Source organism: Sphaeramia orbicularis, chromosome 3 (genome assembly GCF_902148855.1).
Source record: "Sphaeramia orbicularis chromosome 3, fSphaOr1.1, whole genome shotgun sequence".
NCBI lineage: Eukaryota > Metazoa > Chordata > Actinopteri > Kurtiformes > Apogonidae > Sphaeramia > Sphaeramia orbicularis.
In genome coordinates this window covers 13,569,231-13,583,592 of record NC_043959.1, presented here as the reverse complement: position 1 = coordinate 13,583,592, position 14,362 = coordinate 13,569,231, and the positions used below count along the sequence as shown (strand labels likewise).

The 14,362-nt window shown below is 37.7% G+C and overlaps 1 protein-coding gene across 1 annotated transcript in view; it reads left to right on the top strand.

The window, feature by feature from the left end:
* Nucleotides 1-14,362, top strand: part of LOC115417141 (fibrillin-1-like) — a 94,984-nt gene continuing 80,622 nt past the window's right edge. The window contains 6 exon segments of the mRNA XM_030131148.1: nt 1-129; nt 3,152-3,277; nt 6,482-6,610; nt 6,692-6,814; nt 10,264-10,389; nt 12,108-12,233. Coding sequence (XP_029987008.1) covers nt 108-129; nt 3,152-3,277; nt 6,482-6,610; nt 6,692-6,814; nt 10,264-10,389; nt 12,108-12,233 — 652 coding nt within the window. The 5' untranslated portion in view covers nt 1-107.

The following is a 14,362-nucleotide window of genomic DNA, read 5'->3' as shown; positions in this document are numbered from 1 at the left end:
ATATCGACGAGTGTCGGATTTCTCCCGACCTGTGTGGACAGGGCAGGTGTATAAACACACCAGGAGACTTCGAGTGCGAGTGTTTTGAAGGATACGAAAGCGGCTTCATGATGATGAAGAACTGCATGGGTGAGTCACCACAGAGCTTTTATGTGTGTTAATGTTTGGTTTTTGACTACAGTTTGTGTTGGTTTTACCAGTCCATAACTAGTTCTGTTTTTTTTTTTTTTTTTGAGATATTAAATAGTTTGAGGTGAATGTTTGTTTAGTTTTAGTGTCGTGTGCTTCATTACCCAACCCTACACTGACCTGTGTAAATTATACACTAATTGGTGGGCGGAGCTCCTTCCTGTAACTGTTAGAGAATATCAGCAGTTGAAGCAGATCTGACAGTGACTGGACGAGCAGGGGTTAGTCATGCCAAAATATACATCTGTATTCTAGAATAAATGTATATCTAAATAATTTCATAATTTGATATGTGTGTGTGTGTGTGTGTTTCAATACTGTGCACGTTTCCTGCATATTTGTTGTTAGACATAAAGACACATGCACATCACAGCCCTGCAAAAACAAAAGATAAAGGTTCCCTAAGACTTTTGAACAGTGCTGTATAGATTAGATTAGATTAAATCAAATTAGATTAGATTAGATCCAGTCCGCCTCCAGTCCCCCTCCAGTCCTCCTCCAGTCCCCTCCAGCCCCCCCTTCCCTCCAGTCCTCCAATCCTCCTCCGTCCTCCTCCAGTCCCTCTCCTGTCCCCCTCTAGTCCCCCTCCAGTCCCCCTCCCTCTCCTCCAGTCCTCCTCCAGTCCCTCTCCTCCTCCTCCCGTCCCCTCCAGTCCCCCTCCAGTCCCCTCCAGTCCTCTCCCGTCCCCCTCCAGTTCTCCTCCAGTCCCTCTCCAGTTGTCCTCTCGTCCCCCCCCTCCCCCCCAAGTCCTCCTCCAGTCCCCTCCCTCTTGGGTTGTAAGACATGGATGAGGTGCCTCGGCTGACATGCCAGATCTGGAATTCACTAGATGTCTGATGTCATGTGAAATTCACTGTGTGTGGTGTGTGTGGTGTGTGTGTGTGTGTGTGTGTGTGTGTGTGTGTGGTGTGTGTGTGGTGTGTGTGGGTGTGTGTGTGAAAGCAGGAGAATGTTGCCGTCCTTTACTTAGACCCCTCCTGTGTTTTCAAAGGGTCTAGACCGTACAGCCCAAGTGTCGCCACAATCAGTTCGCTAAACGCCTCCATAAAAATCTGAAAGAAATTTGGGTTTATGACACTTTTGTGCATAAAGGGGACACACATTTGACTGTCCAGCTCACAGACCTAGTTCTACCATCTGTGAAAATACTTTAAAAAGGGGCTATTTCTGTTTGGCTCTGCCTTTGACGACATGATTAAATTCTTATGAGGAACTACATGCATAAAATGGAGAGTCCCGATTTTTTAACTCTCCTAAAACCAACATCGGACCAAAATTACGGAAATAAACTGGGCAGGGTTGTAATCATAAGTGGCTGGTGCTGACTGGATTAGCAGTCGAACCAAAGCACAAGTGAAAATATTTAGAAAGCTGTTTTTTTTTTTCAGTACCTATATTTGCAACTGTTGGACCCTGTTGTTACAGTCAGCTCTAGACCTGCTTCGACTGCTGATACTCCACCGTAGGCGTAAGGCTGTAAGAAAATACCAGTTCTGAATATATCGCGATATTTCATTTCACAATACTGTATCGATATTATAAGTACCGTATTGATATTTTAGGTATTTATTCAAATGCAGCTATTGTTGAGGTTCATTATTGGTTTTTTTGTTTGTCCATCAAACACTGGAGCTGAATCTGGTGTCGCAGCCCACTGTCTACTTTATGATTCCATCACATTCCTTAATTATGCGCCACTAATTATTGTTGACCAAAATTATGTTATGTTCTCAGTTTGTCTTTTGTTTGTTCATCTATGTGAGATGTTGGAAACATGGATAAAACATGAGCGTCTGAAAAAAAAAATCTAATTGAAGTTCAGAAAAATACAGAACTGCTCAGTCAAACATAAATTAGACGTTAAAACAGCTACGGCAGTGGTTTCCAACCTTTTTGGCTCGTGACCCCATTTTAACATCACAAATTTCTGGTGACCCTAGACATTCAAAACAGAGACTTTTTTTTTTTGTTGCTAAAATTAATTTGTTTTTGATCATGTAATAGTTTGCTATACTATGTTGCAAATAAACGTTAATTTCAGACAACATTTAGTCTATATAATGTATATATTATGGACAGAGGCAGTAAAGCCAGGTGTAGATTAAAAAGTGAGAATTGGATTTTCCTTGGTCAGGATACGTACAGTCAGTCCAGCTTGGCTTTATAAGGCTGATAATTAATACTGAACAAACAAGAACTCAAACTATGAATTATGAAAGAGCTGCAGCATCTGAAACTGACCACAATGAACATTTGACAGATAAACAGAATCACAGTGCTGCAGTTTCACAACCACAGTTTGTCTGATATGGATTGGGATTGGCTCTGTCAACTCACCATATATTTTTAAGTTTTTTTATTTTTATCAACAGTTGCTTTTCCATTGGACATCTGCACAAAACTTTACCGATATTTACTAAATGTCTAAAAAACAGAAGGGCGTAATGTCGGTTTTTCCGTTAAATCACAAATGCGATGATTTGTTTTATTATCGTGAGATTACACGAGAACTCATTCCATAAACATTGTGATGAATGTAAATATGGTGTTGATTTACAGATATATGACTATAGTGGCAAAAAAAGGTCTTTCCATTGCAGTTTTGCGTGATGTACCATTTGCGCTACGCCCAAAAAACCACCTCTTGCCAGCCCCAAAATTTTTTTATCAAAAAATTGACTTTAGGTGAAATTCTTTTAGGTGAAATTCATTTTTCCATTGGGTAAATTAATATGCGCAAGTTATTTTGCGCAGTTTGAGGGTCAATGTACATGGGACTAATTACTAGAAATTTCAGGTGACCCCATTTGAATTCCAGGTGACCCCACATGGGGTCCCGACCCCAAGGTTGAAAAACACTGAGCTACTGGATGACAACAGCCAAAGTGTGACTTATGTCCAGCATGAAATGCCTGTGTTTGTATCTAAGTTGAACGTGTGTGTGTGTTGTGTCATTTGTCAGACATCGATGAGTGTGAGAGGAACCCTCTGCTGTGCCGAGGAGGCGAGTGTGTGAACAGCGAGGGCAGCTTCCAGTGCGTCTGCCCCGAGGGTCATGAGATCGCACCTGATGGTTCCGCCTGTCTAGGTGAGTGAACGAACACGATGTCAGCCACAGAAAACCTGGAGCTCATGGAAGAACTGCAATTCACTGAACACATGCAGGGTTTTTTGAGGTCCAAAAGCAGTTTATGAACCACACACACGTCAGACCTGAACAGTGTGGGATTCCATTTACTGTAATGTTTTTCACTAGATAGTGATGCACAGTATTCCATTATTTTGAAGCCTTTTTTGTTGAAAACCTATAAATATTAGGGGTGTAGAAAATATCGATTCTGCAATATATCGCGATATTTCATTTCACAATACTGTATCGATATTAAAAAGTACTGTATCGATATTTTTAGGTATTTATTCAAATGCAGATATTGTGGAGGTTCATTTTTGTTTTTTTGTGTTTCTTTTTTGTTTATATTTTATTATTATTATATAACACTCTTATTAAATAATGTTCGTTCCTTTGTTGGGATTGAACTAAAATACTGTTCTGATGTTAGTTCTGAACTAATAGAATATGAACATTTGAACAGGATCTTAAACTGTAATGTCTGTAAAACAGAATTTCAGTCTGAACACAGGAAAATTTTGTGACATAACATCAGATCCTGTTGTGATAAAAAATGTGTTTAGTATTTGTATATATTTCTGGTGTAATTCAATTCTTCACAGAAATAATTATAAATAAAAGAGAAACCAACAAAAAATCACCTTTTTAACAGTATCATGATATATTGTGATATTGTATTGTGATCCTAGTATTGTGATTTGTATCGTATATCAGATTCTTGCCAAACACAGAACAGGAAATTTTCTCCACAGTGACAGCACAGTTCCAGTACCTTCTGTTGTTTTAGTGCGTAAATGTTTGCTCTGTAATACTGACAGTCTGCATCATTTCCGTGGTTACTGGCTGTGATTTAATACTTAATCACTGCAGCTCATATATTTCTTTATGACGAGTCAAAATTATAAAAGCAAAGAAACAGCATTTATTAACTCTGGTGAAGTAACAGGTTGGAGAAATAATAATATATAATACTAATACTAATCAGTTTAATGTCCCACACATACACACATACGTGTGTGCTGTCAGTCATATTTTATGGTATCAGAGATTATTGTGTTTATCGTCATTAGGGTGTGAATCCATTATGAAACATCTGTCCCAGTTTGTAATCCAACAGCCTTTAGTGGTCTCCAGTGGAATCTGCTGGTTCCTGTGGGTGTTCACCGACACAAACTGTTGATGTGCACACAGCTCTAATGGAGCAAATAAGGGTGGGGGGGTGGGGACTGACACGGGAGGGATTCACTTCAGACTATTATTAACCCTTTAACCCCTGAGCCCTGATTAAATTTGATTTGAATTAAGCAAAAAAATCTTGAATTAAGCAAAAAAAAAATCTTAAATTAAGCAAAGAAAAAACTTGAATTATAAGCAAAAAACAAGTAAGCAAAAAAAAAAAATAAAAAAAAAAAATCTTGAATTAAGCCAAAAAAAAAATATTGAATTAAGCATAAAACATTCTTGAATTAAGCAAAAAAATTCTTGAATTAAGCAGAAAAATCTTGAATTAAGCAGAAAAAATCTTGAATTAAGCAAAAAAATCTTGAATTAACCAAAAAAATCTTGAATTAAGCAAAAAAAAAAATCTTGAATTAAGCAAAAAAAAAAATTCTTGAATTAAGACAAAAAAATCTTGAATTAAACAGAAAAATCTTGAATAAGCAAAAAAATAAAAAATCTTGAATTAAGCAAAAAAAAAATTCTTGAATTAAGCATTGATTACAGGTAAAGGTTCACATATTAACCCTTTTACCCCTGAGCCCTGACGGTCAAGAAATGAAAATGAAAAATGAACAAATACAGCCAAAGTGATCAATAAAATGAATAAACATGAATAATAAAACAACCAAATAGTAAGTAACATAAACAAAATAAGCCACAAACTGAACAAAATTAAAGAAAAAATAAATAAAAGTTAAAAAAAAAAAAAAAAATGTAGAAAAATGAAAGGAATTAAATTAACAAAACAAAATATTTACAAAATAATAAATAACATAAAAAATGCAAAAATTAACTAAAATGAAGTAAAGAAAAAAAAAAAAGTAATTATAAATAAAATAAAATAAGGAACAAGGATTTGAATTTGGTCCCAGTAGTTTTAGTTTTGGTTCTTTTTTCTAAATCAGTCCAGCCGCTTTTTCACACGTGTTTAACGCCATACAGCAGTTCTACAGACAAAACTCAGTAAAAACACGGTAAAAAAATAATAAAATAAAGGAAAATCACCACAACACTAGAAACAACAGGAAAAACAAAAAACCACTAGGAAAATGTAAAAAAAAAAAAAAAAAAAAAAAAAAAAAAAAGCCCAAACCATCTGTTTTTATAGTGAGTCTGTCTCACTCACTGCTCTGTTTTACCCCCCATTCTACGCAGGGGGTGGGGGGTTTGGGGGGCTTAGCTGTCTATGGAAAGACAAAAGGTCTATTTTTTTTTTTTTTTTGGATCAAGGTCTTTTTCATTTTCATTTTTCAAGTCAACAAAAAGAAACATACAGCTTAAACATGAAATTGTTGTATTCAGTTCCCATCCACCTGCCCTCCCACCCCACCCCAAATACTGGACCTTGGATAAATTTATCTACAGCTAGACATAATACACCTACATATAGAAATATACAAACCCCCTTCAAACACATACATGTAGAGACACATATATACACACATATACATACATACTATATATATATATATATATATATATCTTATATATAACATATATATATAATATATATATATACACATATGCACATACATAAGCTCACATACACTTAAATGAATAATAAGGGGAAAGACGATTAAAAATAAATAAATATGACAAAGCAAAAAGGCACACAAATATTTAAGTTACACAGATATGTTAGTAGCTTCCATACCTTCTACAAAGCTGATAAATGGTTGCCAAATGGCATAGAATTTTCTGATGGAACCCCTAATGGTATATCTAATTTTTCTAGATGAATATGGTAAGAAAAAGGTCTATTTCATCAGCACCTTTTATTTATTTATTTTGTGATCAGAGCACCAGAGGTTAAAGGGTTAAAGGTTTTCCAAACATTAAAATGACAACAATCCTTCCTACTCGGACACTTTTTCACTAAACTCTGTTTTATAGATGTTTCTGTGCAGAGACTTTAACCCTTTCTTTTTCTTCTTTTCACAGATATTAATGAGTGTGAACTGAGTGACAGGCTGTGCAGGAACGGTCAGTGTGTCAACATGATTGGACGTTACCAGTGCGCCTGCGACACCGGATACAAGTCAACTGAAAACAGACTGGAGTGTGTGGTACGTCCCAATGTGACAGATGAAGATGAGCCGTTGGTTGTGTTGGTTTGTCATTAAAGCTGGTATTTGCTTTTGTGCTCCTCAGACATCGATGAGTGTACCATTGAAAACGGCGGCTGTGAGACGTTTTGCACCAACTCCGAGGGCAGCTACGAGTGCAGCTGCCACAGTGGATACGCCCTGATGCCCGATCTGAGGAGCTGCACTGGTCAGTACTGACACACACCAGTCTGAATCTGAAGGTTTGGAAAAGTGTCAAAGGTGCTTTACAGGTTTTCCTCTGAACTGGTCTGAATTGAACAAACCAGTCACAAAGTTACACCATCAACCACAGGTGTCAAACATGCGGCCCGGGGCCCAAATCCGGCCCGCCTAAGGGCCCAATCCGGCCCTTGGGATGAATTTGTGAAATGCAAAAATTACACTGAAGATATTAACAATCCTTTTAGTTCAGGTTCTACATTCAGACCAATTCAACCTCCAGTGGGTCAAACTAGTAAAATACTATCATAAAAACATATAATAATGACAACTCCAATTTTTTTTTCTTAGTAAATGTAAAATTTTCATGTATTTACACTAAAACAAAGTATAATTTCACAAAAAATGTGAATAACCTGAAATATTTTAAGAGAAGTAAGTACAATTTTAACAATATTCTGCCTGTTATTGAATATTTTGTGTATTTTTAGATCCATTGTGATCTGTAAGTTATAATGAACATGTGGAAATGAAACTGAGGCAGAATATTGTTAAAATTGCACATTTCTTTCAGTTTGTTCATGTTATTCACATTGTTTGAAAGGATAGTTTGAAGATGTAAACATTTTCATTTTTAATTTAACTTTTTTTTACCCTAAGACACAGAGAAAAGTTTGGAGTTGACATTATTATATATTGTTCTTTTATTATTTTACATTTTAATTCAGGTTCCACATTCAGACCAATTCAATCTCAAGTGGGTCAAACCAGTAAAATACTATCATAATTATCTATAAATACTCCCAACTCCAAATTTTTTTCTCTTTGTAAAAGTAAATATTTCCATGTATTTACACTAAAACAAAGTATAATTTCACAAAAAATGTGAATAACCTGAACAAATATGAACACCCTGAAATGTTTTAAGAGAAGTAAATACAATTTTAACAATATTCTGCCTGATATTAAATGTTTTGTGTGTTTGTACATCCACTGTGATCTGTAAGTTATAATGAACATGTGGAAATGATAAGCAGAGGCAGAATAGTGTTAAAATTATAAATTTTTTTCAGTTTGTTTATATTATTCACATTGTTAGAAAGGATAGTTTGTAGATGTAAACATTTTCATTGTTTAATTTTACTTTTTTCACTGTAAAACATGGAGAAAATTTTGGAGTCGACATTATTTATATATTATTATGTTATTATTTTACTGGTTCGGTCCACTGCAGATCAAATTTAGCTGAATGTGGAACTGAACTAACGTGAATTTGACAGCCCTGACATGAGCTTTTACACACGTCTGGAATAATAATAGTAGGAGGAAAGCATTCGACTGCTGTTTTATATCTAAAAAGGATCTAATGTGTAACTGATGAATCAACAGAATTGAACTAATACTATCAGAGTTACTTTTGCACTTACATCTGGGAAGATCCATCAGATGACAATAAATATTTACAGTCAGAATTTATCTGAAAAAGCTGTTTCGACCTCAAGCAATCACTTTTTTTAAACCAAACTGAGGACATTTTTTAAGATAAGATAAGATCAGATAAGGTAAAGTAAAATGAAATAAAATAAAATAAGATAAAATTGTGTTGGTTTCTGTAAATTGGCTTGAGAGTCTGGTTTTGACCAGTTCTATATGTAAAGTGTCATGAAATAACTTTTGTCATGATTTGGCGCCATATAAATAAATCTGATTGATGACTGACGACTGACTGACTGAACTGATTGATTGATTGATTGATTGATAAGATAAGACTTCATTTATCCCACTGTGGGGACATTCACAGTTAACAGCAGCAACAATAAACAAGCAAGAGAAGAAAAAAGACAGGTAGAAAAAAACAAACAAGTGAAAAAAAATATATATAACCTTTATTTAACCAGGAAAAAAGCTCATTGAGATGAAAAATCTCTTAATATAAGAATAAGAAATAATATAATGATGTAAGAAATATAAGAGGAAAAATAAGGAATTTGGTATTTATATGAATATTTATATAGTTATAGAATTAGAATTAGAATTAAAATTAAATTCATTTCAAATGCTAGCATTTCCATGAGCATCTTCAAAATGTGCATTTGTTCCATTACAGTGCTTTGTTTCATATTCCTTCCTTTTTTTACAGCGAACTAACAGGAAACTGAGTTCCTTTCTCTGGGTGTGTCATGTGACCTTAACTGACCTGAGTGACTGTAACCATTCTTATCTACAGAGAGACAGACACAGACAGAAAGACAGACAGACAGACACAGACAGATAGACCGACAGACAGACAGACAGACAGACAGACAGACAGACAGACAGACAGACACAAACAGACAGACACTGAGACACAAACAGAAACAGACAGACAGACAGACAGAAAAGACAGAAAAGACAGACAGAAACAGACAGACAGAGACAGACAGATAGACAGACAGACAGACAGAAAGAAAGACACAGACAGACACAAACAGACACAGAGACACAGACAGACAGACAGACAGACAGACACAGACAGAAACAGACAGACAGATACAGACAGACAGATTGACACAGACAGACAGACAGACACAGACAGATGTAGACAGACAGATAAACAGACAGACAGACAGACAGATTGACACAGACAGACAGACAGACAGACAGACAGATAGACCGACAGACAGACAGACGGACAGACACAAACAGACAGACACTGAGACACAAACAGAGACAGACAGACAGACAGACAGACAGACAGACAGAAAAGACAGAAAAGACAGACAGAAACAGACAGACAGACAGATAGACAGACAGACAGACACAAACAGACACAGAGACACAGACAGACAGAAACAGACAGACAGATACAGACAGACAGATTGACACAGACAGACAGACAGACAGACAGACAGACACAGACAGATGTAGACAGACAGATAAACAGACAGACAGACAGACAGATTGACACAGACAGACAGACAGAGACACAAACAGACAGATACAGAGACAGACAGACAGATAGACACGGACAGAAACAGACAGACACACACAGACAGAAAAGACAGACAGGAAAGACAGACGCAGACAGAAACAGACAGACACACAGACAGACACACAGATAGACAGACAGATAGCTAGATAGATAGACAGACAGACAGACACAGACAGATTGACACAGACAGACAGATAAACAGACACAGACAGACAGAGACAGACAGACTGACTGACTTTATTGGTCTGAATCTGAATAATTGCAGTGCACCAACAGCATTTGACAGAATAGAAAATATAGCATAAGAATAAGAAAACAGAACATCAGAACAAACACACTATACATGACTGTGGAGTTCTATTTGGTTGTTCTCTCAAACACAGTTTTACTTGAGGTTTCTGAAAACTGATGTGACGTTTGATAAAACCTGTTTATTTTTTTTTCTCCCTCTGTTCTCTGAGTTGACTTTGTCCTGTGGTTTCCAGACATCGATGAGTGTGAGGAGAGTCCAGACATCTGCGACGGAGGCCAGTGCACCAACACTCCTGGGACCTTCCAGTGTCTGTGCTTCGACGGCTTCATGTCGTCTGAGGATATGAAGACCTGTCTGGGTAAACGCAGGAAGAATATTTGGGCTTTTTTCAGCCTGAAATCAAACACTGCAGCTAAAGCCTGCTCTACTTAGAGCTTATTAGATCCAGGGGGTTCAGAGATTTACTGAAACGACATAATGATCCTGTTAGAGGTCTCCAAGATATGAGTCATGAGAACAAACTTGATGATTCAGATCTGTGAATGTTAATGAGAGAGAACAGAGCACAATGTTGTTGTTGTTGATTTATAGGACGTTGAACATTGTGGTAGTTTGGGTTGAACAGGGAGCGTCGGATGACATTCAGACGTCTGTTCCCATTCAGTCAACAAACCAAGGTTATATAGTTTTGGATTTTTCATTATAGTTTAGTTTTATTTAGTTTTGACTTTTTTTTTCCTCTAATTCAGTTAGTTTTAATTCGTTTTCAGAGCAGGTTTACTAGTTTTTATTAGTTTTCATTTTTTTCTAAATGTTTAGTTTAGTTTTAGTAGTAATTTTAGTTTTGTTGTATTGTTTGTCTTCTCCGTCGTATTCAAATAAATCCCAGACAGGACTCTGCTGCTTTCTCCCAACTTTAGTCTCCATGTTTCCAGGTAGAGTGGGGACCAGAAGAGGACTGGAAACCACAAGTGACCACAAGTGACGGACCGTCAAGTGTCGTATGGTGCCACTAGCTAAAACTGCTCGAGCGAAATAAATCGATTTCGTATCAATCTGATATTGACAAAGATGAAAACAAAGGGAATTTTAGCCATAATTTTTATCTGTTTTAGTTAGTTTTGTAACACACAAAATTTTCAGTTAGTTATTGTTTTTTCTTTTAATTATAGTTTTATTTATTTCAGTTAACGAAAATGTTTTTTCAATTCTAGTTTCATCATTTCGTTAGTTTTCGCTAACGTTAATAACCTTGCAACAAGCAAAAAACATGACTTTTACGGCAGTACTTATTAAAAAGTAAATCCATTTTAAGCCTTACTACAGTTCATAGTCAGTTCTGTGACTCACAAAGGTTATTTGTCATTAATGAAAACTAACGAAATGATGAAAACTAGAACTGTAAAAACATTTTTGTGAACTGAAATAAATAAAAACTGTAATTAAAAGAAAAAACGATAACTAACTGAAACTGTATTGTGTGCTCACAAAACTAACTAAAATGTATAAAAATTATGGCTAAAATTCCCTTTGTTTTCATCTTTGTCATTGTTGAATTGATATGAAAGCGATTTATTTCACTTGAGCAATTTTAGCTAGCGGCGCCATACAACACTTGACGGTCCGTCACTTGTGGTTTCCAGTCGTTCTGGTCCCCACTCTACCTGGAAACATGGAGACTAAAGTTGGGAGAAAGCAGCAGTCCTGTCTGGGATTTATTTGAATACGGAGAAGAAGAGAAAAGATAAAGAAACTAAAACTAAGCATTTAGAAAATAATGAAAACTAATAAAACTAGCAAACCTGCTCTAAAAACTATTTAAAACTAACTTAATTAGAGGGAAAAAACATCAAAACTAAATAAAACTAAACTATAATGAAAAATCTGAAACTATTGGAACCTTGTGACTCACTTCCATATATTAGAGCTCATCATAACATTTTTGGCAGAAAGGGTAAACACAGGACAATCCGGTTGTATTTACTGTCAGCGTCTTTTCTGTTTTCGTAGTGTTATGCACATGAACAGTCTTGCCGTCTCTTGGTTTGACTCTTCTGCTTCTGCTCTCTGTTGTAGATGTGGATGAGTGTGAGCTGAACCCAAACATCTGTCTGAGTGGGAACTGTGAGAACACCAAAGGCTCCTTCATCTGCCACTGTGACCTGGGATACTCTGTCCGCAAAGGAACCACGGGCTGCACAGGTGAGTCCGACACCAAGGAAAACCAGCACAGGGTACGGGAGTCAAAGTAGGAGTCATCCAGGAGACGGTCCTGCTCATTATGTGGTGAAGGAAAGGCGTGTTTGTAAGGGTGGTTTGGGTGAAAGGACGGGAAACAAATGCATGCGGAGAAAAGAGGTGAGAAATGGAAGGATATCCAGATGAAGCAGAAGCAGATTAACCCTTTGTAGGACACTCCTAGAAATACTCTGAAGTTCCACTTTTCAACCTTAGTGTGTTATATGACGACAGAACGAAGACTTTTTTACTTTTGTGAAATTTTTCAAAATGTTTTATTGCTACGTAGAAAATCAAGGTTAATGACCAGCGCCTTTAATGATGCATTCCTTCATTTGTGAAGCGTCGTCATGGAATGAGTCAGTGACCATTTGAAAGAGGAGTTTTCTAAGTTTGTTCCGCTGCTACCCACTAACCTCGATGACCTTCAACATCAAATAACAACAGCAATCAACTCAGTGGATGGTGATATACTGATACGGATCTGAGAGGAATTCTCTTATCACATTGATGTTGTCTGTGCTGCAGGTGGTGGACACACTGAGCACTTGGAAAACAGGAAATAAAGTTGATCATGAGTAGACTACTTGTGACTTAGCTGGAGTTTTCTATTACTTTTCCTTATTAAAGCTGTGGGAGACTTTCGTCACCAATTTTCATCAGATCCAACCTCAGTCATATCCTCAGTATCACGAATCTGTTAGTCATGATTACTCACCTGAATCTTTTCCCTCGTGGTGAACAGTTTCTCAGTGCCATCCACCAGGAACAAACCATGTGGGGTATGCCCAGAGGGAACTTGGGCATCTTCGGAATTTTGTCGTGACGTGCATGTGGGAAGCGAACACAATGCGGAAACAGCTGAAAGAAGCGGAGCTCCAGCCGTTTCCGCATTTCAGCTGTTTCCGCATCGTGTTTGTCTCATCCATATAATATCATATGGTTGCGCTGCTGCTGCTGCTGCCAGGCAGTGGCACGAGCCTTCGCTTCCCACAATGCACATCACGACAAAATTCAGAAGATGCCTGACTTCCCTCCCGGCTCTCTTTGTGAACAGGGCACATACAGTGCGTTCTCACCACTGAAGAGGGCACGTGAGCACACATTTTGACTCCCATGAGGCACTTTAGGACACATTTTGACTCCCATGAAGGCTCTTTAGCACACGTTTTGACTCCCATGAGGGCACTTTAGCACACATTTCGACTCCCATGAAGGCTCTTTAGCACACGTTTTGACTCCCATGAGGGCACTTTAGCACACATTTTGTCTGTCAAAAGGGCACTTTAGCACACATTTTATCTGTCAAAAGGGCACTTTAGCACACATTTTGGCTCCCAAAAGGGCACTTAAGCGTATGTTTTGACTCCCATGAGGGCACTTAAGCACATGTTTTGACTCCCATGAGGGCACTTAAACACACGTTTTGACTCCCATTTAGCACACATTTGACTCCCATGAGGGCACTTAAGCGTATGTTTTGACTCCCATGAGGGCACTTTAGCACACGTTTTGACTCCCATGAGGGCACTTTAGCGCATTTTGACTCCCATGAGGGCACTTTAGCACACGTTTTGACTCCCATGAGGGCACTTTAGCACACATTTTGACTCCCATGAGGGCACTTTAGCATATGTTTTGACTCCCATGAGGGCACTTTAGCACACGTTTTGACTCCCATGAGGGGACTTTAGCACATGTTTTGACTCCCATGAGGGCACTTAGCAAACGTTTTGACTCCCATGAGGGCACTTTAGCATATGTTTTGACTCCCATGAGGGCACTTTAGCACACGTTTTGACTGCCATGAGGGCACTCCAGCACACATTTTGACTCCCATGAGGGCACTTTAGCACATGTTTTGACTCCCATGAGGGCACTTCAGCACATGTTTTGACTCCCATGAGGGCAATTTGGCATATGTTTTGACTCCCATGGGGGCACTTTAGCACGTTTTGTCTCCCATGAAGGCACTTCAGCACACATTTTGACTCCCATAAGGGCACTTTAGCATATGTTTTGACTCCCATGGGGGCACTTTAGCATGTTTTGTCTCCCATGAAGGCACTTCAGCACACGTTTTGACTCCCATG